Source organism: Raphanus sativus, chromosome 3 (assembly GCF_000801105.2).
Source record: "Raphanus sativus cultivar WK10039 chromosome 3, ASM80110v3, whole genome shotgun sequence".
Lineage (NCBI taxonomy): Eukaryota > Viridiplantae > Streptophyta > Magnoliopsida > Brassicales > Brassicaceae > Raphanus > Raphanus sativus.
In genome coordinates this window covers 28,262,758-28,284,666 of record NC_079513.1, presented here as the reverse complement: position 1 = coordinate 28,284,666, position 21,909 = coordinate 28,262,758, and the positions used below count along the sequence as shown (strand labels likewise).

Sequence of the window (21,909 nt, the reverse complement as noted above, 5' to 3'; positions counted from 1 at the left end):
ACATTTGTAAATTGGATTGTCGTCTACCCAACAACGGCAAACTCAACAAATTAAAAGAAGGCCAAGATGGACTGGGCCCATATATGAAGCGATGGGCCAGGAAAGAAGGTGGGGGTAAAATAGAAAAGTCTGGTAATCGATGTTAGGGGCTTTCAGACCGTTAGATTGTAATGGAGAGACATGTGACCGTCCGATGTTTTGCCCTAAAGGGACAAGTCATAGCCGTCACGAGGAGGTTGTCTAGTTATAAATTTAACAAATCTGGAACCTGTAAAAAATTTTAGAGACGTCGCCACGAATTTCGTTTGATCTCGAAACTTCCCCAATCTTCCGTCGTGTGCATCAGGTGAGGTATTAATTAGGACAACCTAATTCTGTCTGTTGAGTTTCTGTCTCCGATTGTTAAGTTGGATTGAATTTTTGATTTTAGGGTTCGTAATTGTCCATAAAATTGTGGTGATTTGGGGGTAATTAGGGGTAGGTTTGTTTCTGTTGTGAAAAGGAAAGGGGGAGATTAATGGCGGGAGGAGGAAACTTTATTGGGAGAGTGATCTCATACGTTGCGAACGAGCTCATTGTTAATGGTTTGTCTAACAGGTACCCTACCTACTCTCATTTCTCCATCTTTTTGGGTATTATTCTAGACTTTTGCTTCTTTAATTTATAAAAAAGCTTCATTCTCTGGCTGATTGGGTATTTTTATAAGCTCCTCATCGGCTCCTTCTTGTTGAAGCTAGATAGGTTCAACTTACACGCTGGTCTGCATAGTCTTGTCCTTATCATAGACATGATGTTACTCTTGTTGGATCTTTACGAGAGCTTACCTGTTTTGATGATTTGTTTGTTTGATCTGATCCTTTGGGATTATCGGGGGACTCTCTTGCATTAAATTGTTTCACAAGATTGATTGGTTGTATAATCTGATGGGCTTGTTAACAGTATTTTGTGAATTTTCGTTTCTGTTTTGGTAGCCATGCTTTCCAGAGGTTTGCTGTGAGGACTTCAAAAAGAATAGAGAACATCTCTAAAATGGGTTTGTCTTTTTTAACTCTAGCCCAATATTTTTTTAATATGTTTACTCCCTCATGCGTGTTACACAGTTATGGTGAAAACACAGTTATGTTAACTTTTGGAATTTGATTCTTTTTTTTTCTTACAGCTGCAGAGAGTAAGGAGAAAGTCGCTCAGCATATGGAAGAACTTTCCAAGAACTCTGACGTGAGTTTCTTTTCCCATAATTAACTTTTTATCCTTGCGCACACGTTTTTAATAAAAAAACACTAAATGAGTGTTGTTACTTTTCAGTCTTTCAAGAAACCGTGAGAATTCAAGTTGTTCGAAGTGGGTGAGATTACATGGGTCAAAGCTCAAATAGTGAGTGAGAGGGGATGGTTTGCTATGTCTATATAAAAAGAATGCTTGAATGTAATAAGATTGTGTGTTAAACACAAGCACTGATCTTTTGAGCCTTTTCTGTTATTTAAAATATTTGTGAAGTCTTTGCTTCTTGTTCTCTATTCATTAGCAGAGATCTCAGTTGCTTAGATTGTTTATAATTGTGCTGGGTTTTGCATTAAACGTGTAACTATGATAGTATCTATTCGAAGGGAGTTGTTCAACTTTGAGCGTTGTTGTCGTGATGGGATAAATAGAAGTCTGGACTTAGAAAGAGATATGCTTGTCATGACGACGAAACTGAGAGTGGTCTAAATGAAAACAGTGCCATATAATTCGTTTTCGTTATCAAGTCGATGAAAGTTACTAGACCAAAAAGGACGTAACGGGGGTTTGTTTGTTGAGTGGAAACAAGACTAGTGTAAACTATTCTTGCCAAAAGAGATGCAAGAGTGGGTGGGGGGTTTTGTTGAACATGGTGGACAAAAGAGATGTTACCCAAGATGAGCCGTGCGTTGAAGATTAGCTGGCTTGCTTCTTTTGACTACTAATCCTCGTTTCATAATTTTTGTTACGTACTGTATTAGTTAAGACCCAAAATAATTGTGAGAATATTTATGAGAAGACTTGATAACGAAAACGAATTATATGGCACTGTTTTCATTTAGACTTGTGTCATTTCCTCTCATATGCTTACATTCACATTCGTATAAATTAATTAAAAAAAGATAAGAGTAAGATTCGTTTTGTTGGGTTTCCGAGAAAAGATTTTGCTAATTGTCGATTAAATTTTATTCATAAAATAAAGAGGAGTTGTGTAAAATAAGGAGGGATAGCAGAGGCGAATGAAGTAAAAAGAGATAAAGCATATAACTCAACGTAAACCACTCTCTCTTTTGATTCTTCTCTGCCTGCCGAGGAGAAGATCTAGAGATGGCGGCGAGGAAGGATTCGAAAAGCCAGGCGACGATTCCGCCGTACATGAAGGCAATCTCGGGTTCACTCGGCGGAGTGGTCGAGGCGTGCTGTCTCCAGCCCATCGACGTCATCAAGACGCGTCTCCAGCTAGATCGCGGCGGCGCCTACAAGGGAATCGCGCACTGCGGCTCCACGGTGGTTCGAACCGAAGGCGTGCGCGCACTGTGGAAAGGATTGACGCCGTTCGCGACTCACCTGACGCTGAAATACACGCTGCGGATGGGATCAAACGCAATGTTCCAAACAGTGTTCAAGGATAAAGAGACGGGAAAGGTGAGCAACCATGGCCGTTTGCTCTCCGGATTTGGCGCCGGTGTTCTCGAAGCCCTCGCCATTGTCACACCCTTCGAGGTAATACTTACCATTTTTCGCGGCTTAATTCTCTGACAAAATCACATGCCCATATCTTCAATTATTGTAAATATATATATATGAATGGAATTAAACAAAATAGTATAATAATAATAGTTAGTTGGGAAACTCATGTGCCAGATTCGCCTGCTCATCAATAAACCAGCAGCAAAGGAGATTTTTATTATATTGGTTTAGATTTGTTTGATTTTGATATATGCCATCACATCTCCTTTGCTACGTAGATGGCCATTGTGCTTCTTCTGCTCCCATTCTTCTTGCCCAATCTGATAATCATCAACTTTTAAGTAGAAGCATTTTGCTCTTTTACTGGTTTTATGAACAAGAATTCAGGTAGAAAGAATGTCTTTTTTTTCTAGAAATGTGGTTTGACTCTCATCACTCTCATCTTCAGGTTGTGAAGATTAGACTTCAGCAACAGAAAGGATTAAGTCCCGATCTTTTCAAATACAAAGGTCCCATTCACTGTGCTCGAACCATCGTCAGAGAAGAATCCTTTTTGGGTCTTTGGTCTGGTGCTGCCCCCACCGTTATGCGTAACGGCACCAACCAAGCTGTCATGTTCACTGCCAAAAACTCCTTTGACGTCCTCTTGTGGAACAAACACGAAGGCGACGGTAAATCCTTGCACCCTTGGCAATCCATGATCTCAGGTTTCTTAGCTGGAACCGCTGGTCCCTTCTGCACTGGGCCGTTTGATGTTGTCAAGACCAGGTTGATGGCTCAGACCAGAGACGGTGAAGGTGGGCTGAAATACAAAGGTATGGTGCATGCCATTAGGACGATTTATGCGGAGGAAGGATTAGTGGCTCTATGGAGAGGATTGTTACCGAGGCTGATGAGGATCCCTCCAGGACAAGCCATTATGTGGGCAGTTGCTGATCAGGTCACTGGTCTTTATGAGAAGAGATATCTCCTTAACGCACCTTTATAGAGAGAGAGTGACAGACTTTTGTTTCTTTTCATGTCATGGTTTCTTGTTGGTTTATTTTTGCGAGGAATGGGAAAATCCAAATTCAATTCTCCCCCAAAGACACTTTTGATAATAACGAAACACATTTTTTTTCTTACTTTCAATCATAAAAGTTGACATAACCTTTGTGTTTTGGGGGAATGTTATTAGTCGTATGTATACGTTCAAGTTAAAAGATCAGATTTTCACATTTAAGATTTTATGGTCATAATCTTAACATTTTAAATATGGGTCATATATATATTTATAAAATCAACACAGTGTATCTGATTACTATAATACAATTGAGTAACACATCTTTTACAAACATGTGTTTTAGTCTTTTAGAAAGTAATAAAATGACTGTATAAACTATGAAGATAAAATAATTCTTTGTGAATATATATATATATATATATAGGTTACACAAGAAATTGTATTCAAATTCATTTGAACTCTTTCAAGGAAAATAGACTATTTATGAAATATGAATAACAGAATTAATCTTTCACAAAGTTATAGGAATTAAGAGACGTATAGGGCAAGGCAAAGAACAAAGTTACTGGAAATGAAGAAAGAATCGACCACACTATCAGATACAAACATGAATTTTAAGACGTTTCATAGTGTTTGCTGTCAAAAAGTAGCTTCTTAACTCTTCCCACGCTGATCTCAGTTTTACAAGCACACTAGTGTCACGTCAGAAATAAGCCCATAGACATGGGGGACAAAACCTTGGTTAAGTTATTGTTTTTCTTTTTTTGGTTTGTTGGGTCGTAAAATTTGTTCATATGCTGACCTGAAGTGCGAATTAAGGTTGCTCCAGATTGTTGGATGAGCTGATGAGAATACAACGCTTTCTACTTCCTCTACCCAGTGAACAAACCTTCAAGGTGGTGTTGATTTGTCAAGCAAAATCTGGTTTACATGTCTTTTATTCCTTTTGTCATCATCTTAATGGTTCTTTAGTGTTTTGTAGGGAACACGGATTATTTGGGGTGTTCTTACAGACCTAGTAAAAGAGAGAGAGAGAAAAAAAAGATGACAGACTTCTGTTTTCTATAGGATTGGTCTGGTCTCGTTGTTTAAATGGTTCTTCTTCTTATGCTATCTTTTGCATATTCTGTTGGGTAACATTTTCTCAACATTTTCTTCTTATGCTATCTTAGAACTAGGAAACAGAAAAACAGAGACGCGAAAGCAAGAACAACATCTATGGACAACCATTTTCAAACAACTGAGACGTTAAAACAGAACAACATCTATGGACAACCATTTTCAAACAACTGAGACACTGAAACAGAACAACACCTAGTACTATTAAATAAAAACTGATACCCTATTAGTAAATTCGTCTCACCTTCGGCGTGCAGCGGAAGCGGCTCGAAGGTCAATTTGAATTCGATCTACATACATTGGAAGACGGATAATCTCTCTTATTTCCTGAAGCAGCACATCTTCTGTTATGTTGTCGGTTATGCTTTTAATCACCTATTTTCACATAACAAAAAAAAACAAATCAAAAACATTTTCGCAGTCTTTTGAAATCAGATAGAATATATACTATATTTTAATACATCCACATTACGAGCGATATGGATATCATTTGGTGTAGACTTATCAACTCTGGTCCGCATGTAAACCCAAACTTGCTTCTCCATATCCCATGAACACTCTATAATCTTACCACAGTAAATGGCAGGTTCAGGGTCTGCATCTCTAAACTCAACCGAATAGCCTTCCATAAGCTTTTTCTTTCCTCTCTCGTTCAAGTAGAGCATTCCTCGTCCATCATCCTTTCCCATCTCAAATAGAAAGTCAACTGAGTTCATATCAGCGTACTTCCACTTTAGTAGACCTTTATGGGTTCGTGGAACATAAGGATCGTCCCAACCCTATTTAATTAATCCATAAAACCAAAATGTACTTCAAACTCAAAGAATGCCATCTTCCTACTTTCTTGAGAAAAATATACAAAAAAATATATTGTAATGTATTCGTGTCTGTTAGCGTATCTATGTCACAATTAAGATATGGACATCCTTGGTTACCTGAAATATTAGGCCATCAGATTCATGGGAAAGGGATGGGATGGTGCTCTTCAATAGCTTCTCAACAGTAGAAAGTAACCAAAATCCCTTCGGCCGTACCTAGACAGCAGCAAAATGTTACCCCTTTTTTCTTCTTAAAAGTAAAAAAGACCTTAAAGAGATGTGAGACAGAAAATTTTAACTCACTCCGAAGGGCTCCAGGTCGTATCTGTAGCAATGAATTTTGTGCTTTTCAGCTTCCCGGGGTCCAATCACCTCACGCACGATCATGTTCCATCTTTCACAGAAACTCCGCTGTTTCATTTTTCAAAATAAACTATAAGTTATCTTTTAGCATGCAACTTACCTGGCACCGGGTAAAAACGACGGCCGTACATATTGAAAAAAAACAAAAACCCAAGTAACAACAACCTCTACGACTGATTCACCGTTATTTGCTACCAGATCATATACGAGGTACCTCCTCCTGGCCTGCCCTTTTTCATCTTTCGGATTATCAATAACCATTTCTCCATCTAGCAAAGTGAAATGATGCACTTGCTCAGATATTCCCTACAAAAGGAAAAAAAACAAAAAGGCAAAGGGAAATCACAAGTTTGAACAAAGGGCATGTGAGCAATGACAGAAAATTACTCACTCCACTTGATTGCCTACAGGGGAAACGCATTTGTACTCTCCGAAACTTAAAGCTCCTATCTATCAAATAGCAACCATCTATAGTTAAGAGCATCATATATCGTGTTCCATCTGCCTTCCATGTCGCGTAGTAGTACCGTTGCCTCAATAGTTGCAAATTCTCCCTGTAACAAGTAGCATAATGGTTCGCCTATATACACTTGCCATCTATTTGTATGCAATACCAAAAATAAAGCAGAAAGTCAGACCTGTCTAAAGATACAGGGTGTGAACCTGGGAATTGCGTGCATCCTTTTACCTATATCAGAGAAAAAATTATCGCATCAAATGGACTGGAAACATCATTTCTAATCACTGAAGCTTAGTATCTACAAATACTCTAGCATGCGTTCAGGCTAAACATAGTAAGACCACATAGAGAAAAACACAAAGAATAGCATATAAAAAAGGCCTACATCATTCTTTATCATAAGCATCTTATAACAGAATTTTCTGTAAGCTTTCTCCTGATAATGGGGTATTTCATCACCCAGAATGTCATCATTTGACATCTTCACATTCTCCTCCTGACTGATTTCCTGAAACCACAGAAAAAGGCAAAATCAGCAACAAACACCATTAAAAACCTCAAGCCAAATGAGACCAAGAGCACATCTGAATATTCATTCTAATGGAAGTTTCTGTAATAAGGTGTTAAACTTAAGAGCACACTTACTTGGACAGGGCCAGGCAGAGCCTCAGCATCATCATCATCATCATCATCATCATCATCATCATCATCATCTTGATGAACTGCATCACCATTAAGATCAAGGTCGGTAGGCCTCTTCCATTCAGGAGTAGGAGGGCAAGTAGCAGTCTCAGGCTTTATTTCGTGATAAAAAGTGTACAAAGCATCAATATAATCCGGTTTATATATCCCAGGTGGGCGGGCATCCGAAAACATTTTCAACGCCTGCCACACAGAGAGGTAAGATTCTCCATTATAGCAAAGGATCTATATGATACAACGCGTGTGCACAAGTACAGAACCTGGGTAACGTTCATGGTGGGCACAGAGCGCATAAGATAATGAACAATCATGAACCCAGTCCGGTTATGCCCATGCGTACAGTGGACGAGGATATACTTCTTTTGGTGTTTTTGATTAACGATGAACTGAATAGCCTGAGGATAGTAGTACAGTGTTCTTGAATGAGCTACAAACACACAGTAGATAAAGGTAGATTGAATTGAGGAAACAAGTACCTCGTTGACGAAGGAGTTAACAGAGACATTATCTGGAACCGCATCACGACCCCTGCAAGCAATCTATAAAAGAAAGATAAAGCAAATCCGGTAAAAGGAGGATACGTTGATAATTATTAAAAACAAGAATTGCATTCACACCTTAACATGCTTGATGCCATCCTTCTTTAAGTCTAGTGTAGAATAGTAACGAGTTGTGTTAGTAAGATCAATGACTAGACCAAGCTGAAATAGAAAAAGAAGAGAGAGTATGTTAAGTCAGAGTCAGAGACAGAGGTTAGAGAGTTGCAGATACTAAGATAGCATAATGAAAGAAGAAGTGAAGACAATTAAACTTACTTTACGTCCATTGATTCTCTGGTTGCGGATGACCTGCTTAAAAGAGTATCTTTTGCCAGGAGGAACATGTTCGTTGTAAGATTCGCTAAGGGGAACCTTAGAAGGAATGATGCATCCAATCTCCAGACCAAAACCAGGACAATCCAGCCAACCTGTTAAGAAGAAGAGCATACCAAATGAACCTCGGGAACAAAAAAATCTTTGGAGAAAGAAGAGAATTAATACCTTGAGGGATTTTGCTTTTATCTCTAGTATCACAGTTATTCTGCTGAACTGGCCGAGGCATTCGGGTTGGCCTGTCTATTTTCATTCTTTTCCTTCTTTCTTCACGCTCCTAATTAAAACACTTAGCAAATTAAAATATGAAGATATGATATTATACAACGTACGTAGCATTTTCGACCAAAATAACACATATGGAATTTTTAAGATAGGTTTGATGAATGAATGGTACGGCACCCACCCGTTTAGCGATCTCAACAGCAGACTCTATTCGGGTTTCAAGGCGTCTCTTTATGAAAGGATCCTCCTCTTCCTCAGGCTCGGGTGAAACATTTAGGTCCACAGCATCAATCATCATCTCAAAACCCTAGTCGTCAGCACAAAATTTGGCCAGAATCAGTGCATATATACACAACCGCAAGTTTATCCTATACAAAAGACAACACTGGACACCTTGAACATAGTATACGGGCTTGTGTTGTGTTGTGTTGGGCCTATCTCTCTTTCGAATTATCACTTGTTTTTTTTTCTTTTGAAAATTTGTTAAAACAAAGTTAGAAGTCCCTCGTTTTACATCTAACAAAAGATATTAGATCTGATCTGTTCATATATAAAAAAAAAAAAAAAACCTGGCCATAGATTGTTGGAACTTGGAACCCACACACAGCGACAAAGATAAGAGAAATAGAGTATTATTTAAAAGATGTAATCTGAGTGGGTCAGGTTTCTGTAAGACAAAACGATTATATGATCGATCAAGGCTAGACTTTTACAGTCTGTCTGTCTTCTGACTCTGGATTTCTTAGGTAAACATTACTGGTATGCGTGTGCAGACCTCTTACTTATATTATCACACACTCAGCGTCCAGCAGCTCGAAGGTCCATTCGAATGCGGTCTGCGTACATTGGGAGACGTATGATCTCTCTTATTTCTTGAAGCAACACTTCCTCTGTTATGTTGTCATTTATGCTTTTTATCACCTATTACAAAACAAAATCAACATTTTCATTTTATTTTCTTTCTTTGTTTCTGGAACAAGATAGTTAGTATATATATATGTCTGCTTCTTCATTAATACACTGACCTTACGAGCAGTGTTGATATCGTTTGGTGTAGTTTTGTCGACTCTGATACGCATGCTAACCCATACTTTCTTCTCCTTGTCCCATGAACACTCTACGATCTTCCCATTGTAACTTGACGGATCCGAACCATCTCTAAACTCAACCGTATATCCGTCCATAAGCTTTTTCTTCCCTCTTTCAGACAAGAAGAGCATCCTCCGACCCTCCTCTTCCTCACCCATCTCGAACAGAAAGTCTACTGAGTTCATTTCCGCATACTTCCACTTCAGTAGACCTTTATGCGTTCGTGGAACGTAAGGATCGTCCCAGCCCTGTTTTCACGAAATGCCAATCACTATGTCTGCGTTCAGGAAAAATAGAAACATCTCGAAATGGTTACCTGAAATATAAGGCCATCTGCTTCATGCGAAAGTGACGGAATGGTACCCTTCAGAAGCTTCTCAACTGTTGAGAGTAAATAAAAACCCTTCATCCGTACCTAAAGTAACAACAACAAGAATTTAACAACAAAGGAAAAGGAATAACATGGCGTGCAACACAGAAAGTAGCTCACCCCAAAAGGCTCCAGGTCATATCTGTAGCAATGATTCCTTTGCTTATCAATGTCACGGCCTTTAATCACGTCGTGCACGACCATGTTCCATCTTTCACAGAATGTCCGCTGGTTCATTTGTCAAAATTTAACTGTAAGTTATCTTAAAAAAAAACTGACAGTGGTTGACAATGTAAAGCAACCTCAGTAAACAAAATCCAAAGATGGATGTGATGAAATAATGACAGATCCCAACCTCTACGACTGATTCGCCGTTGATTGCTACCAAGTCATATACGAGGTACCTCCTTCTCGCCTGCCCTTTTTCATTCATCGGATTATCTATAACCATTTCTCCATCAAGCAAAGTGAAGTGATGTACTTGATCAGACATTCCCTAACCACCCAGAAAAAAACAAAAGGGTTAGGGAATCACAAGTTTTATATATTCACACAAAAGGCCTCTAAGCAATGGCAGAAATTTACTCACTCCACTTGATTGCCTACAGGGGAAACGCATCTGTACCCTTCGGAACTTAAAACTCCTATCTATCAGATAGCAACCATCTATAGTTAAAAGCATCATATAACGTGTTCCATCTGCTTTCCATGTCGCATAATAGTACCGCTGTCTCAATAGTTGTAAACTCTCCCTGTGCGCACAAGTAGTATTTGCAAAAAGAAAAGGCTGTAAGATTCAACTACACTGACAGACAAGGACTACCCTAACATTAGACTTGCTAAAACTCATTGTATTCACCACTACCACAATTAAAGAGTCGGACCTGTCCAAGGAAACAGGGTGTGAACCTGGGAATTGAGCACATCCTCTTCCCTGTATTACAGCAAAATTTAATACATCAAAACAAAATTTAGGCGAAATGCAATATTCCATAAGAACACATAGAACAGAAAAACATTTGAATACCTACCCCAATACTCATCATAAGCATCTTATAACAGAATTTTCTGTAAGCTTCCTCTTGATAGTGGGGTATTTCATCACCCAAAACGTCATCATTTGACATCGTCACATTCTCCTGAATGATTTCCTGAAACCACAGAAAAAGGCAAAATCAGCAACAAACACCATTAAATACCTCAAGCCAAATGAGACCAAGAGCACATCTGAAAATTCATTCTAATGGAAGTTTCTGTAATAAGGTGTTAAACTTAAGAGCACACTTACTTGGACAGGGGCAGGCGGAGCCTCAGCATCATCATCATCACCATCACCATCATCTTGATGAACTGCATCACCATTAAGATCAAGGTCGGTAGACCTCTTCCATTCAGGAGTAGGTGGGCAAGTAGCAGTCTCAGGCTTTATTTCGTGATAAAAAGTGTACAAAGCATCAATATAATCCGGTTTATAAATCCCAGGTGGCCGGGCATCAGAAAACATTTTCAACGCCTGCCATAAGGCCACACACAGAGAGGTCAGATTCTCCACTATAGCAAAAGATTTATAACACAACGCGTGTGCAGATGTGAAAAAAAAAAACTGAACCTGGGTAACGTTCATGGTGGGAATAGAGCGCATAAGATAATGAACAATCATGAACCCTGTCCGATTATGCCCGTGAGTACAGTGAACGAGGATATACTTTTTTGGGTGTTTTTGATTAACGATGAACTGAATAGCCTGAAAGGATAGCACAGTGTTCTTGAATGAGCTACAAACACAGTAGATAAGGTTGATTGAATTTGACGAAATAAGTACCTCGTTGACGAAGGAGTTAACAGAGACATTATCTGGAACTGCATCACGACCCCTGCAAGCAATCTATAAAAGAAAATAACGCAATCCGGCAAAGGAGGAGCAGACATAAAAAAACAAGAATTGCATTCACACCTTAACATGCTTGATGCCATCCTTTTTTAAGTCTAATGTAGAATAGTAACGAGTTGTATTAGTAAGATCAATGACTAGACCAAGCTGAAATAGAAAAAGAAGAGAGAGTATGTTAAGTCAGAGACAGAGGTTAGAGAGTTGCAGATACTAAGATAGCATAATGAAAGAAGAAGTGAAGACAATTAACTTACTTTACGTCCATTGATTCTCTGGTTGCGGATGACCTGCTTAAAAGAGTATCTTTTGCCAGGAGGAACATGTTCGTTGTAAGATTCGCTAAGGGGAACCTTAGAAGGAATGATGCATCCAATCTCCAGACCAAAACCAGGACAATCCAGCCAACCTGTTAAGAAGAAGAGCATTGTAAAAACAAAAACAAAAAAATAGGGGAAGAGAAAAGTATGGAGAAAGTGGGGGGCACATACCTTGAGGGATTTTGGTTTTATCATAGACTCTAGTATCACCACCATTGTTGTTGTGATGATACTGCTGGTGATCACGGAAACCACCTTGATGAGAGTTTCGGGAAGGCCTGTCAAGTCTCATCCTTTTCGTTCTTTCTTCACGCTCCTAATTACACAAAAAAAAAATAGCAAAAAAACTATCAAATAATCCAAAAAAGAAAGAAGTAGAGAGAATCAAATGGAGGGGGTACCCGTCTAGCGATCTCAACAGCAGACTCTACTCGGGGTTCAAGGCGTCTCTTAATGAAAGGATCCTCCTCTTCCTCTGGCTCGGGTGAAACATTTAGGTCCATCGCAGTAGCAGACAATCAATTGGCCAAAAGCAATCCAAAATCTCCAAATTGGCTTCTCTGAAAAGCGTAAATTGAATCAGGAAATACCAAATCGTCATCAAATCTAAGGAGATGCGACTATCCTTTCCGTTTCTAATGATTTCTAAATTGAAAAATGAACAAGGCGAGCGAGCGAACGAACAAACGAAGCAGAGCACTTTTTGCAGAATCAATCCAAATAATATTCAATTCAATCAGATTGAGAATATGGAAACTGAAATCAATCAAAACCCTACCGGAGATTGATAGAGAGAGTCGTCGTCGTCGTCGTCGTCGCCGTCGATGAAAGGAAGCGAGGAAAACAACAGTCGCTTTATATATATGCGCAGTACTTAAGAAGGGTAAAACCGGTATGCAAAGTTGGTAATAAAAAGTAAGCACGGTCGCAAAATAAAAAAAAAATATCATATTGGACGGCTGATACACGAAGCTGGTGGAAACTAAATGATGTATCTTACGCCACGTGTAAATAGGTTTCAGGTTTTTTCGTAATTTTGGTGCTATAATAATTTACACACCTTCTTCTTTGCCTATAAATATATCTGAAGCTGTTCTTATTTATGCTACCCGTCGTTGAATAAAATTCGCGAGAGCGAGCATCTGATAAAATCCCCTCTTTATCGAGAGAGCCCCAAGAGAGAGAGAGAGAGAGAGAGAGAGAGATTACTATTCTCTTTGGATCTGCTGATTTTAAATTGTTTTCCCCACTGGCGAAATTCATTCTTGAGAAATTCGAATTCCGATGAATCGGTTAGGTCAGAAATCGGTGGTGTACCACGGAGAGCTGCGTTTGGGGGAGCTTGATGTGAAGCAGGTCTCCTCCTCCTCCTCCGGCAACGATTTTCGCTTCCCTAACGACGAGATTCGAATCCACCACGTTTCTCCCGCCGGCGAGAGATGTCCTCCCCTCGCCATTCTCCAGACTATCGCTTCTTTCTCCGTTCGTTGCAAGCTCGAGTCCTCCGCTCCCATCAAACCTCCCGAGTTGATGCGTCTCCACGCTGTCTGCTTCCACGAATTGAAGGTTTCTTTCCCTCCTTTTAGCTTTGATTATTAGAGATGAACACACTTTGATCATCATTTTGGTGATTTTACAGACGGCGGTTGTTTTGCTGGGGGATACGGAGATTCATTTAGTGGCGATGCCTAGCAAGGAGAAGAAGTTCCCTTGTTTCTGGTGTTTCTCTCTCCCTTTAGGTCTTTACGATTCCTGTTTAAGGATGCTCAACACTCGCTGTCTCTCCATTGTCTTTGATCTTGACGAGACTCTCATTGTTGCCAATACCATGAAGTCCTTTGAGGATCGTATCGAAGCTCTCAAGGCTTGGATCTCCCGAGAGATTGATCCTGTCAGGATTCATGGAATGTCCGCTGAGCTTAAAAGGTTTATGGATGATAGGATGCTCCTCAAGCAGTATATTGATAATGACTATGCTTTTGATAACGGTGTTTTGTTCAAGGCTCAACGTGAGGAGGTCCGCCCTACCTCTGAAGGCCTTGAGAAAGTTTATAGGCCTGTCATTAGATTGCCTGAAAAGAATACCGTTCTTACTCGGATCAATCCTGAGGTTAGAACAAGGTCTATTTGTGCTGTCTTCGTTGCATCATCTTATCTGATTTATTGGCCTGGCATGTGATAGGAATATGGTCGTTTGAGCATACATTGAGTAATCTAGTTTTGATTTCGTTGGAACTTAATCAAGTTTCTGTGGGTTCTTTCTGATGTAGATCCGTGACACTAGTGTGCTTGTAAAACTTAGACCAGCCTGGGAGGAGTTAAGAAGCTATTTGACAGCAAACACTAGGAAACGTTTCGAAGTTTATGTCTGTACAATGGCTGAAAGAGATTATGCTTTGGAAATGTGGAGATTACTCGATCCGGAAGCTCACCTGATAGGCCTCAAGGAGCTTCGAGATCGTATTGTGTGCGTTAAACCAGGTCAAAACTCCTCTCTGGCTTCTTTCATACTCGTGACTTTCGTTTTAGTGCATACTGTGCCATGCTGCCATTAGTGTACCTTTCTTAGTTTTGTATATATCTTTCGTTACTGTTTTTGTGCTGAATTGTTATTTTATAATTTGCCTCTTCTCTCGTGCCTGATTTAATTTGCTTACCTCTCAGTTCTCTGTATTGAGTGATGGACCCTATCATCTTACCCAACATCATTTTCTCTTTTTTCTTGCTCTTTGCATAGCAGATGCCAAGAAATCTTTGTTAAATGTCTTCAAAGGTGGCATTTGCCACCCTAAAATGGCGATGGTTATTGATGATCGTGTTAAGGTCTGGGAGGACAAGGATCAACCACGTGTTCATGTTGTTCCTGCATATCTTCCGTATTATGCTCCACAAGCTGAGGCACGTTGCTGCTCTTGCATTATTAAACTGCGAATAAGATACTGTATCCTTTCATTTTTCATTTGGGTATCTAACCAATTTCCTCTTCCCATTTATCAGACAGCCCTTCCCGTTCCAATTCTTTGCGTAGCAAGAAATGTTGCATGCAATGTCAGAGGTTACTTTTTCAAGTAAGTTTTTTTTTTCTTTCTTTAAGTAATGAATTCATGCTGGTTGTTCTTACGGTTCTGAACATTTGTGCCAGGGAATTTGATGAGAGTTTAATGAGTAGTATATCTTTGGTTTACCATGAAGATGATGTGGAAAATTTACCCCCTTCACCGGATGTGAGCAACTATGTCATTATAGAGGTAAGTTTAGTTAGAACTTTATCCCTGTAGAATGTACTGCACAGAAATTTGGCCCAATCTAGCTACATTTTTCTGCAGGATCCTGGCTTTGCCACAAATGGAAACATAACTGCCCCTCCAGTTATCGAAGGAATGTGTGGAGGTGAAGTGGAACGCAGACTAAACCAAGCGGTCAGTAAAATAAATACAAATTTTGAGTTTACTTAATAATCTGATTTTCTGATGACTTTTGGATTTTTGGGGATGAGAAGTCTGCAGCTGATTCTTCTACTGCTGCAACAAGTAACGCTGAGCAGAAACCTGAAACTCCCAAGCCGCAGATAGCAGTTATACCAAATAGCGCTAGCACAACAACTGCAGCAGCATTGTTGCCTTCTCATAGTAAGAACTTTTGATTTAACCTTGATTTTTGAACTTGGAACAGTTGTTTTTTTGCATGTTAATGTTTTTTTTACCTCTGACGCTCTCTATCTTTTGTGTTGAACCAAAATCTAGAACCTAGTTTACTTGGAGCTCCTAGACGAGATGGTTTCACTTTTTCTGATGGTGGAAGACCCCTTATGATGAGGCCTGGTGTTGATATAAGAAACCAGAACTTCAATCAACCGCCTCTTCTCTCTCGAATTCCTATGCAGCCACCCTCATCTTCTATGCATCCTCAGGGTGGTTGGTTGGTAGATGAAGAGAGCAGAGCTCCTCTTCCTGGTCGACCTGCAGGAAGCTATTCAAATCAGTTTCCTCATGGTGTACAAGGTTCTGCTCCTGTCACAAACCCATCCCACTTGAGGAGCGAAGAGGTTGATTTAGTATTCTATGTATTTATCCTTCGACATCAAAACTATGATATCTACGGTCTGAGAGTTTTCTTTGCAGTTATGTATGGATGATGACCTGAAAAGGCAAAATGCTTCACGTCAAACGACAGGTATTGTCCAGTTTCAAAACTAATGTAATCAACCTGCAATTAATTTGGATATTCGGAACACTGAGTTACTTGTTTCCTCCATGAAGCTTGTTTTCAGTGTACCTCATCTGCAGCTACACTATATACTGGCTTAGATAGGATGATCACTGGTTTCCTACCTGATTCATTGTCTACTTGCGGAAGCTTATGTTGATATAACTGCAAGGAATCAGTCACAAGTTGTGACTCACAAATACTTGAGGGACTAAGTGCATCAATCCATTTAACATAGCATTTGTTTCAAACTATTTGCAGAAGGTGGAATACCCCAGAATCAATTGGTGTCAAATGGTGGAGAACACCATGCAGATAGTGGAAAGAGTAATGGTGGGCAGTCTCACTTATTTGTGAGTGCACTGCAGGAAATTGGAAGAAGATGCGGTTCAAAGGTACATATTTTCATAACCACCCAAGCTGTTGCTCGAGTGTGAGGAACTGATATACGATTTTTGTACAGGTGGAATTTAGGACTGTGATGAGTACCAACAGAGAGTTACAGTTTTCAGTTGAGGTCAGCTGGACACCTTACTATCTTTCTTAGTTTGTTAGTTAGTGAAGTCCCTTTGTCTAATGCTAAAAAATATATATTGTTGCTATTAATGATGCATAGGTTTTGTTCACGGGTGAGAAGATAGGCATTGGGATGGCAAAAACTAAAAAGGATGCACATCAACAAGCGGCTGAGAATGCTCTTCGAAGTTTGGCTGGTAAAAATTACCACTGTGGGGATTTTTGGTACTTTTTGAAGTGTGGATCTGTTACCACCATTTGATCAAGTCTGGAGATTGTTCTTTTAAGTCAATCTGGTTTGTGTTGTTTTTCTGCAGAAAAATATGTTGCGTTTGTCTCTCCTGCTGCTGGAGAAACAGAGAGAGGTTCCAAAAACGAAAATGGGTTTTTGTGGGAAAACAATGAAGCTGTAGGGAACGAAGGGCTTGAAGAAGAAGCCACCTGAAGAAAACCATTTCTGAGTTGAATTTAGGTGATGGTCTTAACAACTAAGGAGAAGTAAGTGGGGAAGAAGAAGAAGAAGAAGAAGAAGAAGACGTAAAAGGTAAATATTCCTTTTAACCAAATGGAATGAGCTGTAGATCAGTGGCTTCTTCTTTTTTTATCACATTAGACAGTCCCAAATAAGGGTGTTATATCACGTTAGATATAATCATTTCCCCCTATAGTAGCATCTAGTCTTTTGCATAAACTATTTGTATAGTGATTATATAATGAGTATTTTTGTTGATGTTGAACTAATCTAGTTTTTAAGAGCATTGCCAGTGTGTGTGTGTGTGGAGTTGCAAAGGGAAGCGCTCCAATGATAAAGGGATGATCAGGCAAAGATTGTGCCTATCGATATTTACAAACATATAAAACTCGTAGAGTCGTAGAGAGAATAAAGGTGGCTCCTAAACGTACGGCGTCGGTAATTAGTAATTACCCACAAGGCCTTCCTAAAGATCACCAAAAGTCTAGAACGAATAAAACTACATTATTAAAATTCAAAGCACTTGAATAATCTTATGGTCATCATCATTCATTATGCAAGAAATTGGAAACTTAAGGGGGAAAAAAACCATTAAACCAACAATCATTATCACTTGTTTGTAACACCAAAAGTTATATATATGTATGAATTGGATGCACGTAAAAAGTCAGCAACATGATAGATCCTATGTACTTAACAAATAACATTCTCCATTCTCTTATTATCTCTCACTTTACTAAAACCGTTTGAATTGATCATACAGATATATACAAACACAAGCTTCTCAGTTCTCATAGAAACAAATGCAAAGTTGAAACAGAGGAGAAGGTAGCCTACTTTTCTAAGACAGTTGAAACTACGAGAGAATCATCTTGTTGATGCTCTTTTGCCAATTAAAATGTAGTAACTGTAGCAGAGTTTAAAAAAGCCCGAAGTTGCTAAGAAGCTTGTAAATCTTTCTGCGTCCCCATTGGATGTCTTTCTCTAAAAGGACATGCGGCGTTCCAAGCAACGCCTCTGCCTCTGGCTGTATCTCTTCCTCTGCTGCATTGTTGTAATGCGTCTTCTCTACACCTTTCACTGCTTCTTGCTCTGAATTCTCAAATAATGAAACCGCTTTTACTTTCCCTATATCGTTCCTTTCTTCTTTGATTTCTTGCTTCTTATCTACCTGCATAACAGCTTCTCCATTAACCCATAAGAGCATTTATCATATTTCTGGAAGATCATTCCAAAATCTTAGATAAGCGCACATTCGATTTTTAATACAAATACCGTGGAACTAGCTTCAAGAAATATAGTTAAGGGAACTTTTTACGAGTGGAGCAACAGTATACACTGTAAGGACAGACAGATTTATTCTAGAGTGAAGAAACATGTCTCAAAGCATAATCTACACAGGTTTCGTTGTGTTGTAGACAAAACAGGAATCATCAGGTTATAATTACCTCTGGGAACGTTTCGGCTTTACCTTCGTTAATAACTTCCACTGACACCTGAGTGATGGTTCCACTGACTTCTTCGTTATCCAAGTCGGTCAGAGGAAACAACCCGGGTACCAAAACTGGACTTTCTTCCTCAGTAAACATGGCTGCTTCTTCAGTGGTCACATTTTCATCCTGACAAGCAGTCAGAGCTCCACTTGAGGTTTCCTCAGGTTCATCATCTACAGCTACAACTGAAGAGATCTGATGTACAGTACCAAGCACTTGGACCTCCTCTCCTGCACCGTTTGATGAAGCATTGGTGAGAAGCGTCACGCTTTGCTCTGGATGTGTGATATTTTCGGAAACTAAGGGCATATCATCCAAGATAAAAGAAGACTGCTTTTGCTCTTGATTGAGGAGTGGCACAAAGTCTTCCTCCCTCATCATTTGGAGATCAGCATTATCCCAGTCCTCACATATCCTGATAGTCTTGTTAGTTTCCCAGGTTTTAATAGCACGGTTGGGACCTGGTTGCCACAAGATCTCCCCTGTCTCTGCCTTGAGAATGAACTTGAATTCAACCAATCTTCCAGCAGGAAGATCCTGAGTTGTAGAAAAATAAACCACCATCATCATCAGAGTAAAGTCTCCTCATACTCAGAATGTGTCTCAACAAAGCAAGCAGAATACATACCAGATCTAAGGTCCAAACATGGCCATCAGACCAGTTCAGAGGCAAGGCATTTTCAGGATCCCAAAGACCGCCGCCAAAGACGGGATGTTCACCAAGGATGAAGAAATGTTCTCCAAAGACACACTCTTTCCGCAGCTGGAACCTTACACGCACAGTTCTTCCAGGGGCTGCAATATAATAATTAGTAAAATGTTTGCAAGTGATCCAAGAATGTTGCCAATACAGCTAGGAAGATATCGAATAGAAACTTACATTTCTCTACAGCTTCAGTTTCAGCATCTTCTTCTGTATTTACCTATTTAAATGACCGAAGAAACCTTTAAAGGATTAGCTACACAGACAGTCCGTGGAAAAAAAAAAAGAATCGACTGAGAAAAATACATATTTCTAAAAAAAAGGTGATTTGCAGAGAGAACATAACAGACCAGAACAGAGACAGCCTGGAAGGTGCTATTAGTTACCTCCTCTGACGAAGATACACGAAGAGGAATCATCGGCTTAAGAATCTTGCTGTGAACAGAAGAATCTAGACGCAAAAACGTTTTCCTGGGAACAACAACACAAGGGAAAATCTCAGCGCCAGCTCCACCACGACGGAGAATCCATGTAGGGGAATCATCGATGATGAGTTTGGTTGAGGACGAAGAAGAAGAGGTTAGGGTGCCTCCAATCATCTTCTTCTTCTTCAGCAACAAGCGATCGATCTTTGTTTGTCTGAATGGTTGTGGGAGTGTGGAACTAAAGCAAGGCATAAGCCCACGTGGCAATGTCCGTGCATTGGAACTCTCTTTAAACTCACACGTCGGTGCTCACCCTCATTTAATTCTTACCGTTAGATACACGCGATTGCTTCCCACGTGCTTCTAACCAACGCCTTGGATTGTGCGTTGCCCTGTAATATACGAGAAGAAGCAGACCGGATCAATAAAAGCCCATGTGCCAGTAATTTGCAATGAAATGGATTGTTGTCGATGTGAGTTAATAATACAAAACAGAGCCCATTCTTTGCACATCGATATCCTAAACTTACGTCGTCTCATACAGAAGATTCGTGAAAGACTTGGCTATTCGTGAGTCACGAACGTCATTAGTGGCTACCAAAAAAAACATAGACGAGAAAACTGAAGATATTATTAGTCCAATAAAATTCTAAACAAACACGAGTCAACAAAAGCCCATGGGCCTTTACAAGTTGTGTAGGGGAAACTGATTATGCATGGGCCAATCAAGTTTCATTTTAAATATACGTGACCTCGTTATTAATAATATGGGCATATGTTAGCCCGTCCACTTGGGGTAATTATTTATTGTAATCATCAGTATGACAAGATTTTCCACAACAATAAAATATGCCATAAGAAGCTTGAAGGTAATCAATCATGTTCTCGTGGAGTAAACAGCAATCAGTTGTTAGAATACTCACTGTTATCTTTGATCCTATGTTCAAATTTTACGTAATTGGAAAATATTAAACACTTCAAGTGTGAGATATATTCGAGATGCATATGGGACAGCCAAGTAGACAGACTAGTTTGTATGTTGTGCATATAATACAAGGTAAGGTAAGATGCTAACGTGCAGCGAATATTCAAGGGAATCTGTCTTCCGATACCATATATATCAAGTTTTATTCCTTTTTATTTTGTTTTTGTTGGCATTTTAATCAAAACTAGATTTTGATCCGCCCTTTTAAATTTAACTTTTGATATTTGTTTTTTCTTTCTGATTATATTAGTATTTTTTTAAATCATATCTGTGTATAAATTTTAATCAAAATATATTTTATCAAATAATAGCAATTTAAAATTAATCTCGTATACGCACGGTTAAGGTTGGATTGCGGGTTGAACTCGTCCCGCTGACCTCTAACCTACGGATTTTCAATTTTGTTTTGGTTAAAAAATATGACCCGCACAACCCGCAAATATATAATTTTGTATCCGTATCCGCTCCGCTTAATTTTGTGGTTATCCTTGGATTATATATTTATTTTAATAATCATTATTTAATTTAATTACTATAAAAGTATATTTACAATAAAAAATTATACATGATTTAAATTTTAAATTATTATTTTTCAATTCCTGTATTTTGAAATAGCTGGACCAAAAATAATTAGTTAGTGAAATGAGCCAACAACTTTTCTAAGCAGATTTTTTGGTAATAATTCCCTTTTAATAGTATAGATATAGTTTGTTTAGATACATATTTGAAAGAAAATGAATCAATTTTCAAAATTTTGTTAGATTGTTTGTGTAGATATTTGAAGAATTAATTTTTAAAAATTAATATTCGAAAATTTACTTATGTAGTTTTATAGTATACTTTTAGTATCAGCGGCGGGTATACTATTTTAAACTGAATAAAATGTTTTAACTTAATTTAATTTTGTTTTTTTATAATAATTTTGGTAACATATGTTTTCAAATAAAAAACATGTACATAAACTGTCTGCAGTATTATTGGATTTTGAGATATAATCTAAATTATAAAAAGCTAATAATTTCCATATTATATAGTATTAAGCTTGATACAAAATGTATTATATAGTTTTGTAACAATTATAGTATCAATACATCGATAATATTGTAAAAGCTATTAGTGTTTTTTTTGTCGTTCATATTAATATTAATATTTAAATCCTAAATAGATCAGCATATACATATATACAAAT

At 38.7% G+C, this 21,909-nt stretch overlaps 6 protein-coding genes across 14 annotated transcripts; 3 read left to right on the top strand and 3 right to left on the bottom strand.

The window, feature by feature from the left end:
- Positions 1-200: 200 nt before the first annotated feature.
- Positions 201-1,499, top strand: LOC108846341 (uncharacterized). Of its 4 annotated transcripts, none has more exons than XM_018619569.2 (5): positions 201-346; positions 503-597; positions 972-1,033; positions 1,160-1,218; positions 1,306-1,499. In XM_018619569.2, exons 2-5 carry the CDS (start codon positions 518-520, stop codon positions 1,321-1,323), a joined length of 219 nt encoding a protein of 72 aa, XP_018475071.1. In that variant the 5' UTR covers positions 201-346; positions 503-517; the 3' UTR covers positions 1,324-1,499. The 4 variants fall into 4 exon arrangements, with proteins under 4 accessions (XP_018475071.1, XP_018475074.1, XP_018475072.1 ...); XM_018619572.2 differs by having other exon boundaries at positions 238-346; positions 508-597; XM_018619570.2 differs by having other exon boundaries at positions 243-351.
- A 662-nt stretch (positions 1,500-2,161) lies between these two features.
- On the top strand, positions 2,162-3,815 carry LOC108844387 (mitochondrial succinate-fumarate transporter 1). The gene is made up of 2 exons (XM_018617640.2): positions 2,162-2,724; positions 3,140-3,815. The coding sequence occupies exons 1-2, from the start codon at positions 2,329-2,331 to the stop codon at positions 3,677-3,679; spliced, it is 936 nt and encodes a 311-aa protein (XP_018473142.1). The 5' UTR covers positions 2,162-2,328; the 3' UTR covers positions 3,680-3,815.
- Positions 3,816-4,913: 1,098 nt separating this feature from the next.
- LOC108846505 (uncharacterized) lies at positions 4,914-8,589 on the bottom strand. 3 transcript variants are annotated; one of them, XM_057005584.1, is made up of 15 exons: positions 8,435-8,589; positions 8,197-8,305; positions 7,972-8,123; positions 7,774-7,857; positions 7,633-7,695; positions 7,417-7,551; positions 7,100-7,339; positions 6,840-6,962; positions 6,633-6,682; positions 6,386-6,548; positions 6,160-6,300; positions 5,935-6,042; positions 5,749-5,847; positions 5,286-5,592; positions 4,914-5,188 (listed from the first exon to the last, which is right to left on the bottom strand). In XM_057005584.1, exons 1-15 carry the CDS (start codon positions 8,549-8,551, stop codon positions 5,181-5,183), a joined length of 1,899 nt encoding a protein of 632 aa, XP_056861564.1. In that variant the 5' UTR covers positions 8,552-8,589; the 3' UTR covers positions 4,914-5,180. The 3 variants fall into 3 exon arrangements, with proteins under 3 accessions (XP_056861564.1, XP_056861565.1, XP_018475240.2); XM_057005585.1 differs by having other exon boundaries at positions 5,385-5,592; XM_018619738.2 differs by having other exon boundaries at positions 5,281-5,592; positions 8,435-8,588.
- Positions 8,590-8,869: 280 nt separating this feature from the next.
- Positions 8,870-12,813, bottom strand: LOC108846508 (uncharacterized). Its single transcript, XM_018619739.2, has 16 exons — positions 12,699-12,813; positions 12,322-12,480; positions 12,092-12,236; positions 11,858-12,009; positions 11,667-11,750; positions 11,535-11,597; positions 11,322-11,456; positions 11,001-11,225; positions 10,744-10,863; positions 10,597-10,646; positions 10,302-10,464; positions 10,068-10,208; positions 9,833-9,940; positions 9,659-9,757; positions 9,279-9,590; positions 8,870-9,174 (listed from the first exon to the last, which is right to left on the bottom strand). The coding sequence occupies exons 2-16, from the start codon at positions 12,421-12,423 to the stop codon at positions 9,052-9,054; spliced, it is 2,022 nt and encodes a 673-aa protein (XP_018475241.2). The 5' UTR covers positions 12,424-12,480; positions 12,699-12,813; the 3' UTR covers positions 8,870-9,051.
- Positions 12,814-13,045: 232 nt separating this feature from the next.
- LOC108846503 (RNA polymerase II C-terminal domain phosphatase-like 2) lies at positions 13,046-17,379 on the top strand. Of its 3 annotated transcripts, none has more exons than XM_057005583.1 (14): positions 13,049-13,486; positions 13,560-14,030; positions 14,191-14,401; positions 14,661-14,822; positions 14,922-14,988; positions 15,063-15,168; positions 15,247-15,339; positions 15,420-15,549; positions 15,664-15,965; positions 16,042-16,093; positions 16,388-16,521; positions 16,590-16,643; positions 16,743-16,839; positions 16,960-17,379. In XM_057005583.1, the coding sequence occupies exons 1-14, from the start codon at positions 13,205-13,207 to the stop codon at positions 17,085-17,087; spliced, it is 2,289 nt and encodes a 762-aa protein (XP_056861563.1). In that variant the 5' UTR covers positions 13,049-13,204; the 3' UTR covers positions 17,088-17,379. The 3 variants fall into 3 exon arrangements, with proteins under 3 accessions (XP_018475235.2, XP_056861563.1, XP_018475234.2); XM_018619732.2 differs by having other exon boundaries at positions 13,050-13,486; positions 14,661-14,818; positions 14,918-14,988; XM_018619733.2 differs by lacking the exons at positions 16,590-16,643; positions 16,743-16,839; positions 16,960-17,379 and adding an exon at positions 16,180-16,311 and having other exon boundaries at positions 13,046-13,486; positions 14,661-14,818; positions 14,918-14,988; positions 16,388-16,523.
- A 425-nt stretch (positions 17,380-17,804) lies between these two features.
- On the bottom strand, positions 17,805-19,998 carry LOC108846504 (uncharacterized). 2 transcript variants are annotated; one of them, XM_018619734.2, is made up of 5 exons: positions 19,697-19,998; positions 19,488-19,530; positions 19,236-19,402; positions 18,563-19,144; positions 17,805-18,285 (listed from the first exon to the last, which is right to left on the bottom strand). In XM_018619734.2, the coding sequence occupies exons 1-5, from the start codon at positions 19,985-19,987 to the stop codon at positions 18,034-18,036; spliced, it is 1,335 nt and encodes a 444-aa protein (XP_018475236.2). In that variant the 5' UTR covers positions 19,988-19,998; the 3' UTR covers positions 17,805-18,033. The 2 variants fall into 2 exon arrangements, with proteins under 2 accessions (XP_018475236.2, XP_018475238.2); XM_018619736.2 differs by having other exon boundaries at positions 18,100-18,285; positions 18,586-19,144; positions 19,697-19,996.
- Positions 19,999-21,909: the final 1,911 nt, after the last annotated feature.

Coding starts and splice junctions, on each gene's coding strand:
- LOC108846503 (XM_057005583.1), top strand. CDS start 13,205: ATGAATCGGTTAGGTCAGAAATCGGTGGTGTACCACGGAGAGCTGCGT. Junction 15,169..15,246: donor GCAACTATGTCATTATAGAG/GTAAGTTTAGTT, acceptor ATTTTTCTGCAG/GATCCTGGCTTTGCCACAAA. Junction 15,550..15,663: donor AGCATTGTTGCCTTCTCATA/GTAAGAACTTTT, acceptor ACCAAAATCTAG/AACCTAGTTTACTTGGAGCT.
- LOC108844387 (XM_018617640.2), top strand. CDS start 2,329: ATGGCGGCGAGGAAGGATTCGAAAAGCCAGGCGACGATTCCGCCGTAC. Junction 2,725..3,139: donor CCATTGTCACACCCTTCGAG/GTAATACTTACC, acceptor TCTCATCTTCAG/GTTGTGAAGATTAGACTTCA.
- LOC108846341 (XM_018619569.2), top strand. CDS start 518: ATGGCGGGAGGAGGAAACTTTATTGGGAGAGTGATCTCATACGTTGCG. Junction 598..971: donor GTTAATGGTTTGTCTAACAG/GTACCCTACCTA, acceptor CTGTTTTGGTAG/CCATGCTTTCCAGAGGTTTG. Junction 1,034..1,159: donor AGAGAACATCTCTAAAATGG/GTTTGTCTTTTT, acceptor TTTTTCTTACAG/CTGCAGAGAGTAAGGAGAAA.
- LOC108846504 (XM_018619734.2), bottom strand. CDS start 19,987: ATGCCTTGCTTTAGTTCCACACTCCCACAACCATTCAGACAAACAAAG. Junction 19,145..19,235: donor ATGTTTGGACCTTAGATCTG/GTATGTATTCTG, acceptor TCTACAACTCAG/GATCTTCCTGCTGGAAGATT. Junction 18,286..18,562: donor AAGCCGAAACGTTCCCAGAG/GTAATTATAACC, acceptor GCTGTTATGCAG/GTAGATAAGAAGCAAGAAAT.
- LOC108846508 (XM_018619739.2), bottom strand. CDS start 12,423: ATGGACCTAAATGTTTCACCCGAGCCAGAGGAAGAGGAGGATCCTTTC. Junction 10,465..10,596: donor CACCCTGTTTCCTTGGACAG/GTCCGACTCTTT, acceptor TTGTGCGCACAG/GGAGAGTTTACAACTATTGA. Junction 9,175..9,278: donor ATATCAACACTGCTCGTAAG/GTCAGTGTATTA, acceptor GTTTTGTAATAG/GTGATAAAAAGCATAAATGA.
- LOC108846505 (XM_018619738.2), bottom strand. CDS start 8,551: ATGATGATTGATGCTGTGGACCTAAATGTTTCACCCGAGCCTGAGGAA. Junction 7,696..7,773: donor ATGGCATCAAGCATGTTAAG/GTGTGAATGCAA, acceptor TTTCTTTTATAG/ATTGCTTGCAGGGGTCGTGA. Junction 6,043..6,159: donor ACGGTGAATCAGTCGTAGAG/GTTGTTGTTACT, acceptor AAAATGAAACAG/CGGAGTTTCTGTGAAAGATG.